Source organism: Podarcis cretensis (assembly GCF_951804945.1).
Source record: "Podarcis cretensis genome assembly, chromosome: 14".
NCBI lineage: Eukaryota > Metazoa > Chordata > Lepidosauria > Squamata > Lacertidae > Podarcis > Podarcis cretensis.
In genome coordinates this window covers 40,477,962-40,501,080 of record NC_137183.1, presented here as the reverse complement: position 1 = coordinate 40,501,080, position 23,119 = coordinate 40,477,962, and the positions used below count along the sequence as shown (strand labels likewise).

Below are 23,119 nucleotides of genomic sequence, written 5' to 3'. Positions count from 1 at the left end.
TAATATAATCAAGGAAGTAAAAACTTGCCATGGTTCAGGGCTTCCCAAACATTTTCTTGCTCACAGTCCTATTTGATAGGGCTGAAAATTGCAGCGGCCCACAAGTCATGAGTTGAAGCAGAGCCAGGAACGTCCAATGGCCCATGTTCCACCAGGATTTTGACACCTTTTGCACGTCAGAAAACTTTTCACTCCATATTGTCCCTGCTCCATATTGTCTCCACTATCTGGAAGCAGCTTTCTGGGGTTTCAGGCAGTGGGTCTCACCTAGCCCTTACCTGGAGATGCCGGAAATTGAACCCGGGACCGTCTGTATGTAAGGCGTATGTTCAACCACTAAGCTACGGCCCTTCCCCATAGCTTCCCTATAGCTTTCTAGGGTTAAAGCCGGTCATTTAAAAACTGGAAAGCTAGACCCCCTCTGGATATTCATTAATGGATTAAGGGTTGAAAGGGTTCGTTTTGGAATAAAAAAGCATAATGAGTCTGATTCTTTGATGATAATAAAGTTCCCTTTTCACTCCCTGACATGCCTCTCAATATTCCCCCTTACTTTGCCTTGTCCATAATGTTTCCTTTGACTCATGCCACTTCACTCAGTAAGACTTCAAACATGCAGGTTCATTTTTTGTGTGATGGTTCTGGCTACACAAATATTTTTTTTATATATATATATAATTTTTTATTAGTTTTCCAATTTTATAAAACACAACAGAAACAACATACAAACAAACACATAAATTCATAATTTCTTAACCTTATTTTCATAAGCCTCTTTTCTCGGACTTCCCCATACCTTCCCCTTTTTGCATCCTTTTTTTCCCCAATTATTCAACAACCCTTTTAACCAATTAAGTTTAAATTCATTCTCCTTTTCACTTTCACCCTAAATCAAACAAAGTTTACCGCTGTAATTCTACGTCTTCCTCTCCCTTAACATTTTAGCACTCCTCAATTTTATGGTAGTTCTTAAGATATATTTTAAACTTCTTCCAATCTTCCTCCACAGTCTCTTTCTCTTGGTCACGGATTCTGCCGGTCATTTCTGCCAATCCCATAAAGTCAATCACTTTCGCCTGCCATTCCTCCAGCGTAGGTAACTCTTGTGTCTTCCAATACTTTGCTAGAAGAATCCTTGCTGCCGTAGTAGCGTACAAAAAAAAGTTTTTGTCCTTCCTCGACACCAATTGGCCGACCATACCCAAGAGAAAAGCCTCTGGTTTTTTATGAAAGGTGCATTTAAGTACTTTCTTAATCTCATTATAAATCATTTCCCAGAAGGCCTTAATCTTTGGGCAGGTCCACCAAAGGTGGAAGAAGGTACCTTCAGTCTCTTTACATTTCCAACATTTATTATTGGGCAGATGATAAATCTTCGCAAGCTTGACTGGAGTCATGTACCACCTGTAAATCATTTTCATAATGTTTTCTCTTAAGGCATTGCATGCCGTAAATTTAATACCTGTGGTCCATAACTGCTCCCAGTCAGCAAACATAATGTCATGACCTATGTCTTGTGCCCATCTAATCATAGCTGGCTTCACTGTCTCATCTATTGTATTCCACTTCAACAGCAAGTTATACATTCTTGATAGATTCTTAGTATTGGATTCTAACAGTTCTGTTTCTAATTTCGATTTCTCCACCTGGAAACCAATTTTCCTGTCTTGTTTATAGGCCTCCATTATTTGAAAATAATGGAGCCAATCTCGTACCTTGGACTTTATTTTCTCAAAACTTTGTAGTTTAAATTCACCACCTTCTTGTTCTAAAATTTCAGAATATTTCGGCCAATTAGTTCTCATATTAAGTTTCTTTACCTCCTTAGCCTCCATTGGTGAAAGCCACCTGGGAGTTTTATTTTCCAATAAATCCTTATACCGAATCCAAACATTGTATAGTGCTTTCCTAACAATATGATTTTTAAAACCATTATACACTTTAACCTTGTCATACCAAATATATGCATGCCAACCGAAACTATTATCAAATCCTTCCAAGTCTAGAATGTCTGCATTTTCAAGAAGTAGCCAGTCTTTTAGCCAGCAGAAAGCTGCCGATTCATAATACAGTCTTAAGTCTGGCAGGGCAAACCCCCCTCTTTCTTTGGAATCAGTGAGTATCTTAAACTTTATTCTGGGCTTTTTGCCCTGCCAGACAAATTTAGATATATCTTTCTGCCACTTCTTGAAACAATCCAGTTTATCAACAATTTGTAATGTCTGAAACAAAAATAACATTCTAGGCAATACATTCATTTTAATCACTGCGATTCGACCTAACAAGGAAAGCTTCAGGTTCAACCATATTTCTAAATCTTTCTTTATCTCTGTCCAGCACTTATCATAATTATCCTTAAATAAGTTTACGTTCTTAGATGTCATGTTAATCCCCAGGTATTTTACTCTCTTTGCCACCGTTAACCCAGTTTCCTCTTGGAATCTCTCTCTTTCAACATTTGTTAAATTTTTTTCCAGTACCTTAGTTTTTTGTTTATTCAACTTAAATCCTACGACCTGACCAAATACTTGAATTAATTCTAGGACTCTTTTGGTACTAGTGTCTGGCTCTTGCAAAGTCAATACTAAGTCATCTGCAAAGGCCTTCAATTTGTAATGTCTGGCTCCGACCTGGATCCCTTTCACCAGCTGGTCCCCCCTAATCATATTTAACAAAACCTCCAGGACCGATATAAAAAGTAATGGGGATATTGGGCACCCCTGCCGTGTCCCTTTTTCAATAAGTAGTTCGTCAGTAACCACATTATTTAACTTTGCCTTTTGTTCCGAATAAATTGCACTTATACCATTTTCGAACTTTTGGCCTACCCCCATCCCATGAAGGTTCTTCTTCATAAATTTCCAAGATATGTTGTCAAAGGCTTTCTCCGCATCCACGAAAATTAAAACTGCCTTTGTATTAATATTCACTGTCAACATTTCTATAATGTCAATTATATTCCTTACGTTGGTAGATATATGTCTATCCGGGAGAAAGCCTGCCTGATCTTTATGAATCTCCTCCACTAACACCTTCTTCAATCTTTTTGCCAAAATGTCTGCAAATATTTTGTAATCCACATTAAGTAATGATATAGGGCGGTAGTTCTTGATCTGTTTTTTATCAACCTCAGTCTTTGGTATAAGTGTAATAAAAGCTTCTTTCCACGTTTCGGGTGCCCTTTTCCCCTCTAATATCTCGTTACAAACCTCCTTAAGCGGCTGTATTAACCAGTCCTTCAAAGCTTTGTAGTATCTGGAGGTTAATCCATCTGGTCCTGGAGATTTCTCCAATTGCATATTTTGAATGGCACCCTCTATTTCTTGTTCAGTTATTTTCTCGTTTAAAACCAGCATACTTTGTTGCGAAATTTTTTTTAATCCATATTTCTTGAGGAATTCTTCCATTTCTCTTTCGTTTTCCAGCCCTTGTGCATATAATCTTCTGAAATAACTCTGAAAGCAGTTACTGATCTCATTTGGTTAAAAATGTTCTTTCCGTCCACCTCCAAACTTGTGACTGTATTCAGTTTCTGTCTCTTCTTCAATTGCCATGATAGGAGTTTTCCACATTTATCTGCCGATTCGAATGTCCTTTGTCTCATTTGCTTGATTTTCCATTCAATCTCCTGGTTCATCAGTTCCATATATTGCTTCTGATACAGTTTAATTTCTCTCAAGATCTCATGTGACTTTGGTTTAGATCTCAATTTCTTTTCGCTGTCTTTTATCTTTTCCAAAATCTTGTCTTTCTTCTCGTGCTGTTTCCTCTTTTTTAAGGAATTCTGTTGTATCAGGAAACCCCGCATCACAGCCTTACTTGCGTCCCAGATCACTCTTTTCTCCACTTCTGTCCTCAGATTTATCTCAAAGTAGTCCTTCAAGGTCTTTTGGGCCTTTTGGTAAACCTCTGGATCTCTAAATAAGGTGTCATTCATTCTCCATCTAAAGGAGCCAGCTGTTGTTGTTTTCATTTCCATCTTTACCGCATTATGGTCGGAGCATGTCTTTGGGCAGATTTCCACTTTTTTTATCTTCGGAGCCATTCCACTAGTAATCCATATTTGATCTATTCTTGTCCAGGTCATCTGTGATTCCGAAAAGAATGTTCCCTCTCTCTCAAGAGGGTTTCTTGTTCTCCAGATATCAATCAGGTCCAAATTGTCAGTCATTTCAAAGAAAGTCTTAGGTAATCTCCCATCCTTAGAGATCACCTGTCTTTGTGCTTTGTCCATATTTGTAGAGACGACGCCATTCATATCCCCTAAAAGGATCACCTTATAGTCCAAATAATCCATTAATGTCTCATGCAGTTTCTTATAAAATTCTGCCTTCCCTTCATTCGGTGCATAAATTCCAAATATCAAAATTTTTTCTCCTTGAATCTGTATCTCAATTGCCAAAATTCTTCCATGTTCATCTTTAAAAATCAGTTTTGGAGCCAGTTTCTCTTTTGCATAGATCACCACTCCTCTTTTCTTAACTTTATCTGATGAAATAAATTCTTGTCCTAATCTTTTATTTATAAGTAATCTTCTATGTGCCCTTGTCACGTGGGTTTCTTGTAAACAAATCAGATCAAATTGTTCTCTTTTCAAAATATGAAAAACTTCGCGCCTTTTTCTGGGAAGGTTCAGTCCATTACAGTTCCAAGTTAAAAACCGCAGAGACATTATTGGTTAGTTCCCTCCAGTCGCACCCTGCAACTGTTCTTCTTCCGTTGGTGATTTAAGTCCAAATGTCAGGTTCCCCAAGTCTGTGTCTGATGTCGAGTTTAACACTCCTTTCACCAGGTCCTCCTCGTATCTGTCCAAAAATTGTTCTTTATCTTGTACTGTTCTTATTTTAACTTTCTTTCCTTTAAAGTTAAAGGACAAACCCTGTGGAAATTCCCACCTAAAGGGTATGTTGTTCTTCTTCAGCAGGTCAACCAAATTCTTGAACTGGGTTCTCACCTCCAGAATATATTTTGGGATATCCCTGTAGATTTGCACAGAGGCGTTTTCAATCTGGAGCGTCTTCTGATAATGCAAACTTAGTATCTTGTCTCTTTCCTCTTTAGATCTCAATGTTATCAGGCAGTCCCTTGGAATCTTCCTGCTTTGCCTTCTGCCCAATCTGAAGGCAGTTGTTATCTCAAATTCTTTTTCCTCTAGGTTCACCTGCCAGAAATCTGAAATTTCTTTTGTGAGAAAGTCCACTAGGTTGTCCCCTTCACTTTCTGGAACAAGCCTAAGTCTCAAATTCTTCTCCTTACGTTGCATGTCCCATAAAGAAAGGGTCGCCTCATGTTGGTCAAGCCTCCTGCAGACCGGTACTAAATTTCCCTGTGTAGATTCCGCAGTGGATTTGGCTTCTTCCGCAATCTTCCTAATTGTGGCGTTTTCCTGCACCAATTTATTTATAATCTCTGTGTTAGATGTCACGCTTTTGGTGCAGCTCCCCCCCTTACCCCGACGGCTCCGGGTAGGCTTGGGAGTTGCAGGTGCGCGGTGTGCCAAATGTCAACCCCCTCAGTGAGGGCACCCGGGGTGCTCTGCCCCCCTTCCTACACCCCTGCTCTTGCCCAACTTCAATTGGCAAGGAGTCCATAGGGCAGGGCCTGCCATACTACATTGGTTCGGGTCTTAGCCTCTAGAAGAGGAGAAAACAAGCTTGTTCCATCTTCCATGTGACAGCCCTTTAGATAGCTTTCTTCTAATGCTTTCTTTAGGATTGTGTGTGTGTGTGTGTGTGTGATTTATGCAGCATCTTTTTTCCAAAGTACTTTGTCTGCTCAGTGATCCCTGTACAAGTTGTGCTCAGTAAACTACTTGTAGATTATTTTACGGCATTTAGTTCCAGAAACGGATCTGTAGGTTATTTTAAATGTGCTTACTTACTGCAGCAGAAAAAAAACATCCTGTGTTGTTAAAAAGATGGGGAGTGTGGAAAATGCTCCAAACAGTTTAATAATAGTTTGATTAAAATATGGAATATCCTCATAATGATTAAATGAACATATTTTTTAAAAGCTAGTTATAAACTAACCAAGTAAGTTCTTGAATCCTGGCCTTTATCTACCTTTGGAAAGTTGTTTGTTCGCTATACAGTGTATATTTGAATACCTTTTAAGATACCATAATCAAATGTTACATTATGGCTTCTGAGATCAAGGAGCATGTTTTCACCTAGGCTTGAATACAACTTGACACAATTTTGAATCAAGATGGCAGACTGGATTTTTCAAAAGGGCGTGGATTTTAACTACCCATTTCAGCCACTAATTTCAAAACTGCACTGATTTTTTTTATTTTTATTTAAAAAATTGGTTTCCTAGAATGGCCCGTCAGTGCTCGGTATGTGGCTTCTTACTTTGTTATGTTTTGGAGCAATAACTATTAAGGCAATATCCAGTGTTTTTGCTTTACTATAATTCTGTAGATTGTACATGAGAATATAAATACCATACCAGCAGGTCTTAAAGATGGCGAGGCAACCGTGCTGCACATAAATTCAGAGGGTTCAATCCTGTCCCATACAGTTGATCAGCTACTGTGAGCGTTCAGCACCATCTACTACAAATTGTGAGACACACCTGGGGATAGGTGCAAAATCTGCCTGGCACTTTGGCCAGCGGAATGGGCACAATGATCCCCATTGCTAATTCCTTCTCACTTTTTGCTTTACATGCCTGTTTGTGTCCGGTTTCTTGGACACAGAGCTGAGTCGTCTCTGTGTTATGTGAGCCCAGCGGGACCAATTCTGAGGTCCAGTGGTGGTTTTGGGCCTGCAGTGCCTGAAGTTCTAGAAAGGATTGGGGGGGGGGGTTTAAAATCCCGAGTTAAATTAGCGCTGTGCATTTTGTTTTTTTTCTTTCAGTATTGCCAAACCTTTGGAACACAGATAGTGAGTTTGCCATTCCTGAGCAAAAACAAGTAGAAAACCACGAAGAACTGGCAAATGCTTATGAAAGAAAGCTAATTGAGGTAAGTGTTTTGCTATATAAAAAGTACGAGGTACAGTTGGAGTAATACTTCTTTATGTGAAATTTGAAAGAAATTTTACAACCTTTTCTAAGTTTTGATAACCTTTAATTTCTTTCTTTCTTTCTTTCTTTCTTTCTTTCTTTCTTGGTTAATTATTTTAGATACTTAGGTTTTCTTGTTTAGGCTTCTGAAATGTATAAGCAGCTACTCCCCCCCCCCCCAAAAAAAAAAACCCCCACTCATGGCTTGGTGTGAACAAGGAAACGTGAAGGCTACTGGAGAGGAAATTGTGGCTGGGCTGGTTTGCACTTCCTTAGTTGTTTTGTTGTTGTGTGCCATACACTGTGTAGTGTAGCAGGTTTTCTGAATCTAGGGCTTATGGCTTACCCCTTTTCAGACTCGCCACAAACCACAACCAAGGCTTTTCCTATGGTTTCTGATGAAATTACTGGAAGTTTTGAGGAAGCAGACAAGTCAAGATAATACATTGTCTTTAAGTCACTTTTTAAAGGGTTGGGTTGGAAACAAATATCCCAGAGAATTACTACAACTGGAAATGTCAGTATGTATGAATAGTCAATCATTTTGTGCAAGTACATTGTCTATATTTACCAGCTGGGTAAGTGACTTTGGGTTGTAGCCAGTGTTCCTTCTACTCATTTTAGACCCACTAAAATTAATTGACAATACTGATTCAGGCCCATTCATTTCAAAGGATCTCCTTTGGATATCAAAATTCTGGATATCAAGGCCTAGACTTAGACATTGCCCAGCTAATCTGTGAAAATTTCAGCTTCCTCAGCTGTTTTTCAACTTTGTTAAGCACTGCCAACAGCTACCTTGGGACAATCAACCCAAAGTTCTATCTTACTATGGAAATATATATGCAGTACCAAACCAAAGAAGGTGATATTTCCTCACTGCTTTCCAAATTAGCAGGGCCTGTTTGACCCTTTTTTTAATACAGAATTTTAAAGGTTTTGGGTGGTCTTGGCATTGACTTTTCCTAGGTGCCTGTCTGTGCATCATAGGGCTGATCAGAAGATATTTTTGGTGGACGGGGGAAACCAGCATATACTTTATCTACTTTCCTTTATCTTTCTTTCTCCAAGCAATCTGTGATGTCCTCTTCTTCTGCACACCCCCACCCCACCCCACCCTGTGACAGTCTATTCAACCTAGGGCTCAATAACAATTAACAATTTCTCACTCAGTTTTATAGTGAGAAATTATTCCCCACAGCTTAAATTAATGGATGAACAGGTTTGTTTCTCGCTGTTTATCTGCCTGATAATAGCTCTGTTCAGAAGTGCCTCCAGGCATTCAGTGAAATCGTGGGGGGGGGACTAGGGTGATGGGATTCTGTCCTCAGTGTCAATATTTCTTCTTCTTCCTTACGTTTGACAGAAGGTCTAAAGGGGGAACCTGCACATTCTCATCTGCACATGTTCAGGTGCCTCTAAAGATGCAGATTCTTTAAAGTTGAACCAAAGAAAAACCAACAGCCACAGACGTAAAATACCATAACATACAAAATACAGTAAATTGGGTTGTAAAACAAAATATCAGGTGTAGCTAAACCACTTCTGAAAAAAGATACTTTGAATTATGGAAGTTAAGAGAAAGTTAAAAAGAAATAATGTAACATAACCAGATTAAAAATTGTAATGTTTGAGAACAGCAGCCGAACAGGACAGGTTTTAACCGGGAATGAATGAATGAATCGGGGGAAGATTTTCTCTTGTGTTTTTGCAGCCAGAGTGAGAGATCTAGCCATGGGCTTTGTTAATAATTTGTTTGAACCTCCAAGATGCTGGTACAGGGACCCAGCATGTCATATTAGCCTTCCAAAGTTCAGGTATAATTGAATCAGGCCCTGGAGCTTTCCCTGACTTTAACTGGGAGATCAAGGACTTTATTTCCAGCTGGGTTACTGTAGCCCATGCTGGGAGTGCTTCAGGGACCTCCAAAGTATTGGGACTCCTGTGGGATTGGTGCTCCCGATTTGCTTGCCTGGAGGAGCCTGCGTACCTACAGTTGTACTCAAAAAGCTTGCATACTTCTTGCCAAATAGGTGACAGTCAGAAGCAGGGATGGGGAGAAATTTGATTCAGTTTTTGTCTGAAGGCCCGATTTGCACCGTCCAAAACAGTACGCACACTGAAACGCAACCATTGCTCAAAATTGTACTTCTCCAAATTTTGCAGTGAAATTCTTCAGCCAAGTGATGTGTACAGAAGTGCATATGCCAAGCTAAAATGTGCATAAATATGCATCTGTTAGTGAAAATAACAGAAAGAGATGCATTATGTTTTTGAAAACATGCTTTGTAAAAAATGTGTACATCAGGCAAAAGGTGTGTGCAAAAATGCTCCTATTAGTTCGCACAAAAACGCTTACGAATTTTCACGAGGACTTTTTGAAACAACAACAACAACATAAACTAATGTGGATAATTTGGAGGACAGGACAGAAGGCTGGAAAAAGTAGAAGCAGAAAGGAACTGGAATGGACAGATTTGCCCATCCCTAGTCAGTAGATGGACCCAACTAGTGCCACGATGCCTGCTTCCTTTTCCGCACATGGACTTGAATGAATGGAGAGCACTTATGCATGGGGCTTTTGGTTTAACCCGCAAATAAATTGACCACAGAGGGGAGAGGAGTAGCACTAAGCATCAAGCCCTCAACAGCGCCATCTCCTCCGTCTCTTTGCACACAGTGACACTTTAGGCAACGAGGCTTGCCCTGCAGCTTAAATATTACAGTTAAGCCTCATGGATCAGTTTTAAGTTACCGTGATCTCAGAAGTTGGTTGGTGGTTAGCCAAGGCTCTTTTCTGTATTGTCAGTTTTTATAGGCCTCAATGCTGAACTTGCTGTGTGCATTATGAACAGCATTGGCTTAGATCTTAAGAAGTTTATCTGTCCATGCATGGCAAGGCTGGGGAGCCTCAGGTTCTGCTTTACAGCCTGAGTGTGTTTGCTTGTCTGGAATGTGTTGCTGAACTCTGATCGTGTCTCTTGTTTGCCTGCATGGAGGACAGAGGGGTGTCTGTAGACTCTAGCCTGCCATTCAAAGGTAAAAGCTACACTCCTCACCATGCCCACTTTTGCCTCTGTTCTGGCCCCACCTCCCACTGGATTTCGGCCTCTGGAAGGGTGCCCAGAAGGGAATGTGGCCCTCAAGCTAAAAGAGAGAGAGAGGGGGGGGGTTCTCCACTCCTGTTGGGGCAGTTTCTACCAACTTTGCCCTAGTTATCTGAAAGGGTGATGGAGTCTCCCTTTTTGGAGGTCTAAGCAGAGGCTGGGCTGCCCTTTGTTTGAGATATGCTAGCCCTGAGTTTTCTGCATCAAGAGTGGGTTTGAACTAGATGCTTATAAAATCCCTTTATGTGATTTTATGATGGGGGGGTGGGGGGGTAGGGGAAGGCGGCAGTGGGAAGGCCGAGGCAGGAAAGGCCTGCTGGAATCCAAGCTGCTGTCCGTTTCTTTGCTGGCTGAAGATAACACTTTGCGCCAGAAGCTTTAATATGCTGGTCATTCGGCCCCGGTGTTTGAAATGCTCTGTTGAGGCAGGCATACACTGGAGTTCCAGCTATGAATATTTATGGGTGGATGAGGCTCAGCTTCTGTCAGAAAAAAAGGTTAAATTTGGCACTTGAAATGTTTGACAAATCGTACAGCCCTCTTCAAATTCTGTTTGTCTGAAGCACTTGAGGAAATATCTGCAGAGGTGCCTGCTTGTGACGGATTAATCCGAGTGTTGGATTTTGTCACCCTTGTTAATGTCTCTTTACTACTCCTTCAATGTTGAGGGATATATATATATATATATATATATATATATATATATATATGGTTGCAAATGCACCAGCTAAGGAGCAGGATCGTTTTCAAGACTCTGAGCTGCTGCTGGAGATTAGGAGACCACTGGGACTGTGGTTGTCAGACAGGAGACCCCAGAAGATCCTGCTGTACCACCAGGGCATGTGGGGCTAGAACTCACCGGGGCCTTCCTCTGACCCAAGGAACCAGGTGTCCCCCTCTGCATGTTGCTGGTCCATTGGTGCAGGGGGTGTCGAACAGAAGAGGAGAAGTGACCATCTTCAGACCGTGTGGCTGGGCCTTTAAGAACCTGGCGGTCTCAACAAGGGGGTGGAGTCTCCAAGAGGTAGTCCGGCTTAAAAGGCCTAAATATGCTCTTAGCCCTTGTAGGAGCAAGTTGCTTGCTTGCTTCCATGGCCCTGCATCCTGACCTACCTTGCTGCCTTCTCCGGGGGAACTGGCACCAGACTAGAACCTGATCCATGTTAATGTTTGCTACATTGTACCTGTGCCTGTACAATGAAATCCCCATTCTGTTGCATTCCTCTTCCTCTAGCATGACCCTAAATTCCAGCATTGGCCAAGACAATGAATTGGAGGTCACAGTGCTGCCAGTTAAGGTATGAGTTGGGGGAAATGATCTGGTCAGTGGCCCAGCAAATCTAGCCACTGAACTTGTTTGCTCCTGGTAGACCAGTTCGATAACTACTGCCCACTGTCAATCATGTGGTGTCATAGGGCCAGACCATGCATGGGGTGGGTTGAAGTAGCTGCCTTGGGTAGCAGAAGCCCAAGAGACAGTGCCCCTACAGGCATCTCACCACCTCCAACCAGTGGCGGCTTCTGGCGAAATCCCGCGAGATGTTGCTGAAATCTCGCGAGAGCTTGTTGGAACCCACCATTGCCGCTTTGCGGGTGCTGCCTCACAGCTTGGGCAAGGAGGGCTTTGTCAGGGGTAGTGCAGAGCAGCACTTTTCTGTTTTGCCTCAGGTGATGAAGCAGGGCACCTGGGTGTCACCATGATGTTAGGTAGCCTGGTTCTCCAGTGGTTTCCCGGTTCTTTCTCCCCTTCCTTTTGGCAGGAACTAGCTGAACTCTGGAGTGCCTGAATGTGGGACTAGTTGTCTGGCGGTACAAAGTTTGCTTGTTTGTTGGTTGGTTAATTAATGCTCCTTTCCCCATCAATGCTTAACCTTTCAGGGTAACAAATAAATAAAGGGAAATGAGAGATTTCCTCGTTATGGCTGCCACCTCCTCTATTGTTTTCTCCACTTCTTGGTCCTGTGGCTGCAACAAGCCTGCCCTCCTGCCTCTGGCTGCTTAAGCCAGTTCCCGAGACACTGTGGTTTTGAATGTTACGCATGGCGTTCTCCAGCATGCTAATTGGAAGAATTAGTTATAGCTGAGATTATCATCATCGCAGCACGTAATCCCTCTGTAGTAGTCTCTTCCCAAAGGTCTCTGAGGCATAGGTGTGTCATGAAATGCAAACCATTACTTTGCAATTCCGGCGAGAGAATGAGTAATTGGGCCTTGCTAACATTACCCCTCCCGCCCCATTCACGAGAGAATTCTCCTGAAAATTGCTCCCGTATCTGTGTTCCTGTGTCAAATGAGTCATATGTGCAACTCCCCCAGAGGCATATAAACTGCCATTTTGATTCTGGAGTGGTTAACATTTATGGAGCCTGCCAGGGAGCACGTTTTTGCATAATGCTACCAAATCATTGCGGGCACAGGAGTTGTTCTTCTCAAGAGTTATTCATTGCGCAGTCATAGGATAAATGGTCTTAGATCCTGTTTCCCTGCCCCCACCACCTGAGCAAATGGGGTGATGGCTCTTCCTGTTAGAGGTGACAATTTTCAGTTTTACAGGGCTTGTTGGCTTCATGTGCTGGCTGAAGAGTAAATAAGATTGATGCGTCTCTTTTTAAATTAGGGATCGGGAACCATTTTCAATCTGACCCACCACATTCTCTTTCTGGCCAATCTTCAGGCGACCTAGCATGCCAGCGACAGGCAGAGCTGGAGGCAAAAGTGGGCAGGGCAATTAATGTGAATTTTACCTTGGTGTAGCAGACTAATTTCTGCACACACTTTCACACACAACTCTGTCCTTCATCCAGGCAAACAAGAAACATTGTACGAGAACAATAACACATTCCAGCCAGGCAAAAACACTGAAGGAGGGTGCAAAGCAAGGCCATGGAGGGAGGTAGTTTGAGGGTAGGATGTGTGTGACCTTCAGAGAGCGTCAGATAGAGGGCTGCATTTGGCGCCCCCCAGCTTGAGGCTCTCCATCCCTGTTTTACGGTAAAGAATTGGAAGGTTTGAATAGAAGTCATAATGGTTGTATTCAATGCTCCTTATTCCTTTTATAGTTGTGTGTTTGTGTTTGTGTGTGTGTTTGTGTGTGTGTGTGTGTTGATTTATGCTTCACCTTCAACAAGTTCCTGGCTTATAAAGAATTCAAGTTAGAGAAGAGCCCATGTGGTGCAATGGTTAGAGTGTTGGACTAGGACCTGGGAGAACAGGGTTCAAATCTCCACTCAGCCATGAAGCTGGGTGACCTTGGGCTGCTCCACCATCTCTGAGCCTAGCCTATCTCACAGGGTTGTTATGGGGATGAAATGAGAAGGAGGAGAGCCATGTACCTTGAGATCCTCGGGAGATAAAGGTGGTATATAAATGTAATACAGAAAAACCAGATTAAAACAAAAAAGGAGTGAGACAATAATTTTAAAAGTGTAGCATAAAAGAAGGGGACGCGGGTGATGCTGTGGTCTAAACCACAGAGCCTAGGGCTTGCTGATTGGAAGGCCGGCAGTTCGAATTCCCGCGACGATGTGAGCTCCCGTTGTTTGGTCCCAGCTCCTGCCCACCTAGCAGTTCAAAAGCACGTCAAAGTGCAAGTAAATAAATAGGTACCACTCCGGCGGGAAGGCAAACGGCGTTTCCGTGCACTGCTCTGGTTTGCCAGAAGCAGCTTAGTCATGCTGGCCATGGAAGCTGTCTGTGGACAAACGCCGGCTCCCTCAGCCTATAGAGCGAGATGAGCGCTGCAACCTCAGAGTCATCTGGACCTAAGGGTCAGGGGTCCCTTTACCTTTAGCATAAAAGAGGGCAGTGTTAGATCATGCGGGTCAAATAGAAAACTATGGAAAAACAAAAAGGCCTGAAATGACATCAAAGTAAGTGCCAGGCAAGTTTTTTTTCCCTGAGGAGGCCATGCCCACAATGGTGGTGCAGGCGCTGAGAAGGCCCTTCTGCACAGTTGCCACTCACCACACTTCAAATAGGGTGCCTAAAGAAGAGCACCTTCTGGAGATCTTAGTGTAATGACAGACATGTGGGGAGGCAAGCGGGTGTTACTGTGACCAGCCCTTCTTGTGACCAGCACTTGGAGTGGAGACTTAGAAACCTAACTGGTCGCTGCTGCAGTTTCTCAAGGCATTGGATGTAATGTGGCCATAAAGCCAATCCCAGTTAACAGCCTTGCGACTGCTGTTTCGGACTGATCATCAAAATAACATACTGTAGAGCTTCACAAGGCAACTCCACATTTAATGTGATTTAACCTGGTGGTTGCCAAGGCATGGTCCCCTGGGTATCTCTGCTCAGTTAGGCTCCATCTTAAGCTGAGAGAAGGTGGCTCTGTGCCACGGAGAACAACCTATGCCACCATTGACAAAGATGGCGCCATGAGCATTGCCTCTCTGATACCTCCCCCTTCCCCCTTGTCTCAGTGACTTTCCTTATTTCTTAATTATTTGTGCAAGTTCTTCAAAGCCAACTAACTTCAGGAGGTTCAAGTTCTCAATACAGGCATTGTGATTGTTTGTAATTTTAGTCCATGTCTTCAGATTTCCAGAAATTCTGCCTCTTAAGGCTTCAGTCATAAATTTTCATGAAAAACGTAAGGGGTTTTGCTGAGAGGAGGCCAGGCAACAGCCATTAGCATGCAGCAGGATTAGACTGATCTTTCAGTTGTGCACAGCTCTCAATGCCTATATTTCCTCTCTCTCTCTCTCTCTCTCCTTCAATTCTATATATGTTATTGCAGAATGCTTTATAATTAACTGAACAAAAATATCATCTGATCCGCAGCTGTCACGGCTAAAGTGTGGTGGCACGCCGAACAATAGATAAATAGTTATGAAGTGTGTTAATCATAATGATACAGGGAAGGCCAATAACTGGCTCTGATCTAATCAGGAGTTTTACATAAATCGTTCTGAGGGTGGCACTTCCAATACCATATAATTACATCAGGAAATTGGGTGCGTGTTGAGTGTATTGGAATTCATTGGCAACCCACAGCGCAGTGTGTATCTGAAAAGTCAAGTTCAAGCAAACACCAGCTGCCTGTGGAAGAAGGGAAATGCCAAAAAATGAGCAATACCAGGCCACCTGTAACTTGCATGTTCAGTTATTGATTTCTGACGGGCTAGAGGCGAGCTGATCGTGCAGCATTGATCCTGGCGCAGCTGCGAGGACTCCCTGTATGTTTCTGAGCCAATACGTGATGGCCAACCTGGGCTTTTGCCGTGGTTGAAGCTAAGCAAGATCCTTTCACACCATGGTTTCTGAGCAGTCCTTAATTAATTCTTAACTATCATTAAGCCTCCATGTGGGCATTGCTGCAAAAAGAAGACTATAGCAGGAGAGGAGAGGGTGATCTGCTTGAGATGAAGTGAGTTCATGAGTCTATATGGCAATATCTCCAGCTCTCCCCCCCCCCCCCGGCCAATCCTCTTCTTCCCCTGGTTTTGCATAACGCATGAACAGGCACCAATCAGCTTCCTCATTAACATGAGCCCATTGTGTTGCATTCGGTGGTGCTAGGCAGGAGGACTCTTAATACTAGCTGCTGGAAATGGCGTCTTGCACCCAGGTCCTGCTTGTGGATTCTCCCACAGGCATCTGGTTGGTCACTGCGAGAACGGGATGCTGGACTAGATGGGCCTGGACGTACTTATTGTTAGGTTTGCAAAGTATTTTGATGGGCAATGAGATCTGCAGCCCTGTCTCCTTGACACATAACCCCCTGCTTCTATAAAACTGAAAAGTATTACTCTTAAGATGCACAATCTTTGGAGAAGCGATATGCTCTGTGTTCAAGGAAAGGGGATCTCTTAAGTCTTTAATATTCATTTTATGTGTATTTATAGGCAATGCTTGTAATGGTTTAAATAGGCATAGCTAAATAATTAAACTGAAAATTTAAAATGTAATTACGATCTTAGAAGGTTTTCTGTCCGTGTGCTGTAGATTCACTTTAATCCAGCAGCGAACTCATTCTTTGAACATATATTGTGGTTTTTTTAATGACCAAATAAATTAAAAAGGCTTCAAGAGAAGATAACAGTTAGCTTTATTATGATGAATTGACACCCACCAAATGATAATATTAGTCCTGAACTGCTGTGCCTCAAGGAATTATTCAGTCTCTTTAAAATACAATCATTTGAGTGACACTTGAGCACAATTCAAGGAATTGATCCCTTTGGATGGTATCCAGCTAATTTTTTGCACGGAGTAGGTACATTGACATTAATGAACCTAACTTAGTCTTGTTCATTAATTTCTATGAGTCTGCTCTGAGTAAAACTTTGTTGGATGCAACCGTCTGTTTTTATTTGGGTCAAAGAGGTACTTTGGTATGACATCTGGCTAGCGGAATAGTCTCAGATGTACTAAGGATTGGAATTGGGACCTTAAACACGCAACATACATCCTCTAGCATTGAACTATGACCTTTCCTCATTCTTTTAGATGAGAGCTTTTATAAAACAGAATTCTTCATTTTGATAGGCTGCCTTTTCAGGTCAGTTTTCTGTAAGATCTAAGACTGATGCATCTGGATAGGGCATCAATTAGAGTTTGTGGTGTTATGTGATAAATTAAGAGTTGCTGTCTATTAGGCTAGTGTTGCACGTCACTGTAAACCACAGTTAAACTATTGTTTAAATGCATGCTGCCAAAATTCAGGGTTTCTTCTACTCCTCTGTTACTGCTGTGGTGCCAGAAAGCAAGCTGTGGTCTAAGCTTAGTGTCATATGTGAACCCAGGCTCATGACGTGTTCCTCTGCAAACTCAGGTTGCTCTGTTGTCCTCATTGCGAGCTTGGAGGTTTAGACTTCAGAGCAACGCAAGTGTTAATAGCCTGACTTGGCTGCATCACATTTCCAAAATCACTACGTTCTGAAATGTCTTCAACCTTGTGATCTTTGTCTCTTAACCTGAGCATCTGGTAATGTTCAAAACTCATTCAGAGGGTAGAGTCTTTAGCCAAGTCCTTCAGGACACTCTGTGTGGCTGGTGCTTAGACGAAGGATGAGTCATTCTTTTCTTTTGGAACTCTGCATGTTCAAAAGGTCTCTCTGCGCACCATTTGCCACTTGCTCTTCTTAATAAACAACAAATTGCCGTTGCTTTTTTCCAGGAACATAAGGCTGGCTCTGATATTTCTCATAAAGATAATGTTAGGATTAAATAGAAATGAACCTTGATTCCTCGCCACTTCCCGTTGCCAACACCTCATCTCTTTGTATTTTATAATTGAAAATCAGTGTTCTTCATGGTTGAGCAGGCCAGCCCCATCCTTCTCCATCAGAACCTTAAGTGTCCTATGCATCTTCTACACCAGCTTTCCCTAACCTGTGTCCTTCAGATGTTTTGCAGTATATTTCCCATCAGCCCTAACCAGCACCGTGTCCTGACTGGCATGTTTTCTTAGGACGCCGTACCAGTAAATATTCTAAGGCCGCATCTAGTGTGACACTGCTTTAAATATAAACAGTCATGGCTTCCCCCACAGAATCCTGGCAGCTGTGGTTCGTGAAGGGTTCTGAGAGTTTTTGAGAGGTCCGTATTTCCCTCATAAATCTACAGTTCCCAGAGTTTCCTTGTAAAAGGGATTGACCGTTAAAGCACTCCTGGAGTCGTAGCTCTGAGGGGAATAAGAGGAAGGCACGCTTGGCAAATCCACACCGTGATCAACTCCAGCCCAGAAACCAATGTCCCCACTGTGGAAGGACGTGTGGGTCCAGAATTGGCCTCCACAGTCACATACAGACTCATTTTTAAAACCGTGTACTTGGCTACGAGTGATTGCCAAAGAAGAAGAAGGACCCCTTGAAATCTCCTGGCATCCTTAACAAACTACAATTCCCACAATTCTTTTGGGGAAGGCATGGCTGCTGCTTTAAATCTATGGTGCAGATGGAGCCTTAGGTAAAGATGGGGAACCTGTAGCCTTCCATACAGCTCCAATTCACTTTGACCATTGGCTCGGCTGCCTCGGGTTGATGGGAGTTGGAGGTTCCACAACACCTGGAGGGCCATAGGAGCACTCAGATTTGATGCTGCCTTCCCTACACTTGTTTCATCATCAGGAATGGTTAGGGGAACTGTTACACCTGGCCCTCCCTTTCTGGGAGCCTGCACATTTCCTCATTGTGTTAAGCCATGGTTTGACTTAGCGCTCCGTGTGAGTGAGGGAAGACTCAGCCTGAGGCCACTTGAATTTCTCTGCTTTCTTTCCAAGAACCTTCATTAGAAAGGCAGCAAGCTGACAGCCTCCTTAGGGTTCCTTGGCCTTGCCTCCAGGCTGCTTGAATTACTCTTGCTTTGTTCCGCTGTGGCCTTCCTTTCCGATATTCCTTCCTGGTCTGCCTGCCTATTTGCCTTGGTCTTTTTATTGGTTTGCCCCCTGACTGTGTGTGTGTCTGTGTGTTTGTGCAATGCGCCGTGCATCCTCAGGAGCCAGGAAGTCCATCTTTCCAGTGAAGTTTTAGTTTTCAAAATACATTTATTCCCCCCGCCCTTCACTTTTTGCTGCTTTGTCTCTGGCATAAAGATATCTGGGAGAGCTGTTTTTCTGCTCACATCTCTCTGGTGTTTCTTACACTTGTTGGATTATTATTAGCCAGTGTGGTGTAGTGGTTAAGAGTGGTGGACTCATAATCTGGGGAACCGGGTTCGCGTCTCCGTTCCTCCACATGCAGCTGCTGAGTGACCTTAGGCCAGTCACACTTCTCTGAAGTCTCTCAGCCTCACTCACCTCACAGAGTGTTTGTTGTGGGGGAGGAAGGGAAAGGAGATTGTTAGCTGCTTTGAGACTCCTTAGGGTAGTGATAAAGCGGGATATCAAATCCAAACTCCTCCTCTTCTTCTCTTCAAGCAACTCCACAGAGCATGCCTTTTGAGGCGAGAAAGGTAGAAGCAACTGTCCATTGGGCACCAGCAGGGGAACTCTTGTGTTGTATGTAACAACTTCTCCTGGCTTGCATTATGTGTGCTTCTTCCTCTGGTGGCTTCTAAGTAGGAATCAACTTCTGGCACACAGATCTTGGCAGAGGGATGCTCAGCTCTGGCACACGATCCTCTCACGCGTCTCGGTGTCAGTTTCCCTTGCCTGGATGCTCGCAGCGATGTTGGTGGCCAACGCTGTTTCTGCCAGAATCCGCCAGCTGCTGCACCCTCAGATGTCACTTCTGTTTCTTGGACTTGCCTTTGTAAATTCAGAACTGTCGCTCCCTATATAAAAAGGCAGTATCACTCTTTTTTTCAGTTGGCAGGGCTGAAGTGAGGATGGGGAGGCCTGTAAAGTGGTACCTCAGGTTAAGAACTTGTTCTGGTGGTCTGTTCTTAACCTGAAACTGTTCTTAACCTGAGGTACCACTTTAGCTAATGGGGCTTCCCACTGCTGCCGCACAATTTCTGTTCTCATCCTGAAGCAAAGTTCTTAATCTGAGATACTATTTCTGGGTTAGCGGAGTCTGTAACCTCAAGTGTCTGTAACCTGAAGTTAGTGGTGAAGAAGGGTGTTCATGTCCTTAAATCAGACCTTTCCCTAAATTGCACTGTCTGGGTATGTTGGACTACTGTTCCCTGGCCAGGCCCAGCCAGCAGGGCCAATTGTCATAGGTTATAGAAGCTGTAGCTTAACAGCACATAGAAGGTACTAGAGTGGCTGGGGCAACCCTGTCAGATGGGTGGGATACAAATAAATTTATTATTATTATTATTATTATTATTATATTAGGGAATACTGCCTTAAATTTTTAGTTGTTTTACTTAAGTACATTGTTTAGAGAAGTGTTTCCCAACCTTGTGCCTCCAGCTGTTTTTGGACTACAATTCCCATCATCCCTTGCCACTGGTCTTGCTAGCCAGGGATGATGGGAGTTGTAGTTCAAAAACAGCTGGAGGCACAAGGTTGGGAAACACAGAGCAAGGTTTCCCAAACTACAATTCCCATCATCCCTGACTTGCTGGTTCTGCTGGCTAGGGATGATGGGAGTTGTAGTCCAAAAAAAGCTGGAGACCCGAGTTTGGGAAACCCTGGTTTAGAGATACTTATCTAATTACGGGTAGTATAACGTGATATCAGTAGTACTGTAGATAGTTTGTAAAAGTAGGGTGTGAATGTGGAATTCGTATTGCATTTCATACATTGATTCCTTTTGGGTGGGATTTGTAAATGACTTAAAGACTTCTGTTGAAATTAGCTAGTTAAAATAAATAATCAAATGTCAAGGTGTGTGTGTGTGTGTGTGTGTGTGTGTGTATCCATCCATCCATCCATCCATCTATGTATCTGTCTGTCTATAATATTTTGTTTCTTAATTTATTTCTTTTAGGCCCCATCTGCACTATACATTTAAAGCAGTATCATACCACTTTAAACAGTCATGGCTTCTCCCACAGAATCCTGGGAGTTGTAGTTTGCTAAAGGTGCTGAGCATTGTTCAGAGACCCCCTATTCTCCTCACAGAGCTATGGTTCTTAGTGTGGTTTAATTGTGCAGTTTAACAGGGAACTCAGGCTGAAACAGGTTCCCCAGCACTATTCTCGCAGAAGATGCCAGGGACTGATTTTCTGCATGCAAAACATGTAATGACTGATGGGGACAGCCTCAGCATAACATCAGGACATTTCCCCTTTGTGGAACTGGCATTTCCTGGTGCATCAGAATTGTTGTTAGTGGCACTGATCAGAGGATGCCTTTAAGTAGTTTGCTGTTTTGAAACGAGATAGTTTCAAAAATAGGTTCCAGGTGCTGTTCACCAGATTTATGGGTTGCCTTTCAAACCAGCCAAACAATATAGGCACCTGTGTGGTATTTAGGTTTTGTTTATAAGTTAAATTTAAATATAAAGCATGTTTATTCAGATTGTTAATTTACTATAGGAAAAAATGGAAGTGCATCCTGTTTTCTCTGTGTGTACATTTTTTACAGCTTAAAATAAGGTAGCCCTGATGCAAGTTGTGGCAGAAAGCAGATGGCATTACATTCCTTAGGATTAATTTCTGGTCTGATTTGGTATAATTTGGACATGTGCTGGTGGCATAATTATTGTGTGCGTGGACATTGTACATTGTGGGACAGAAGGCAGGCAGTCTTACTGTAGCAGCCATTAGAACGTAAGACAACGAAAGTGGGTTCTGTGCTGCCTTTTGGTAGCAAAGGGACTGCAAGGTTGGAAGGATGAACATCCAGCATCATTGGTTCTAAGATCTCTCTGCCATTTCCATGCATGGCTCATAGTGGCCAATGTCACTTAAATACCTATGTGGACTGCCTCTATTAATCTATGCATTTAAATCAGGATCGATGGAATATTCTTACTGTTGATGTCAGGTGGCAAAGGGTGGTTGTTCTCTTTCTGTTCTATTTGCAGTTAAAAGCTACATACATACATAAAAATATCTTCCTGTGGCCCTCCACATCATTAAAAACCAGTTGAATATTGATAGAAGACTATACAGTGGTATCTTGGGTTACAGATGCTTCCGGTTACGCGTTTTTGGGTTGCACACCGCACCGAACCTGGAAGTACCAGAACAGGTTACTTCTGGGTTTTGGCGCATGCGCAGAAGCGCTAAATCACACTTTGCACATGCGCGAAAGCGCCGGATCACGACCCGCACCTGCGCAGACGCAGCGCTGCGGGTTGCGAACGTGCCTCCTGCACAGATCACGTTCACAACCCGAGGTTCCACTGTACTGTATACATATATAAAATCCATTAAAACCATATAGTTTACATTAATGAAACACAACGGCACCAGCCTCCTCATTCAAAGTAGTCAGTTTCCAAAAGCCTGTTGGAATGAAAAAGGAGAAAGGAGGGACTATTATTAATGCATATAAAGTATGTTCTCTTTTACTAAGTTTTGGCATCTCTGCTTTCCTGCAAGCTTGCAAGGTTCTTTATTGTAGGCAGAAGTCACTGTGCCCTGTGATAACCCCAAATTCTCACCTCTGTTTTTCCATCCATGAAGCAGAATTTGCTGCAAGCTTGTTAATTCTATTTATTAGTTTATTCAGATCTTTCAAAATTAGGAGATGCAAAATGTAAAATACTTTCAGTTGAGCGCATAGTCGTAAGAACAAAACATATGCTTACAATATATTTTTTAAAGTCTTAATTAGCTATTCATTTTCTTTTCTTTTTTTAAAAAAGAGAGAGAATCTTACAGGTAAAGGAAACTAGCAGGGAGCAAATTAGCAGTCGGAAGTGTGTGAGAGTTTATTGATGGTTGAGGGAAAAATGGATGCCAGCAGGGAATTTTCAGTAATTACAGAGTAAGGAATTTTAACCAGAGTTAGTATAGCTCCTTTGGCTGCTTGTGAGTGATAATTACTACAATAGTAGGAAATCAGGTAAATTAAGTTGCACAACATGTCAGGCAAATTTAGATCTTCTGCCGTTGCTATTTTTTCATTACGTGGGGAATTAAAAATAGGAAGTTAACCTGAACATTTATGGTTTGCACTTAAAGCCTCAGAAATCCAGATGCGATGCATGTATTCTGATTATCATCGTCCTTCCCTGGCAATGTCGCCTGTTCTTGATTTGCATCATATCTGTGACGTCCCTGTGAGGAACCTAACCTTTTAAAGATCTTTTACTGTTACTGCAAGGGCCACGGGTGGCGTTGTGGGTTAAACCACAGAGCCTAGGACTTGCCGATCAGAAGGTCGGCTGTTCGAATCCCCGCGACGGGGTGAGCTCCCGTTGCTCAGTCCCTGCTCCTGCCAACCTAGCAGTTCGAAAGCATGTCAAAGTGCAAGTAGATAAATAGGTACCACTCCGGTGGGAAGGTAAACAGCGTTTCCATATGCTGCTCTGGTTCGCCAGAAGCGGCTGAGTCATGCTGGCCACATGACCTGGAAGCTGTATGCTGGCTCCCTTGGCCAATAAAGCGAGATGAGCACCGCAACCCCAGAATCGGTCACGACTGGACCTAATGGTCAGGGGTCCCTTTACCTTTACTGTTACTGCACCCATTGTATTATGTAGGTTTTTTCTGTG

At 42.8% G+C, this 23,119-nt stretch overlaps 1 protein-coding gene across 3 annotated transcripts in view; it reads left to right on the top strand.

Moving 5' to 3' along the window:
- SNX29 (sorting nexin 29) overlaps nt 1-23,119 on the top strand; it is a 231,346-nt gene that overhangs the window by 72,891 nt on the left and 135,336 nt on the right. For all 3 annotated transcript variants that reach the window (XM_079952375.1, XM_079952373.1, XM_079952374.1), the window contains one exon: nt 6,861-6,967. In XM_079952375.1, the coding sequence (XP_079808501.1) occupies nt 6,861-6,967 (107 nt within the window). The remainder of the gene's footprint in view (nt 1-6,860; nt 6,968-23,119) is intronic.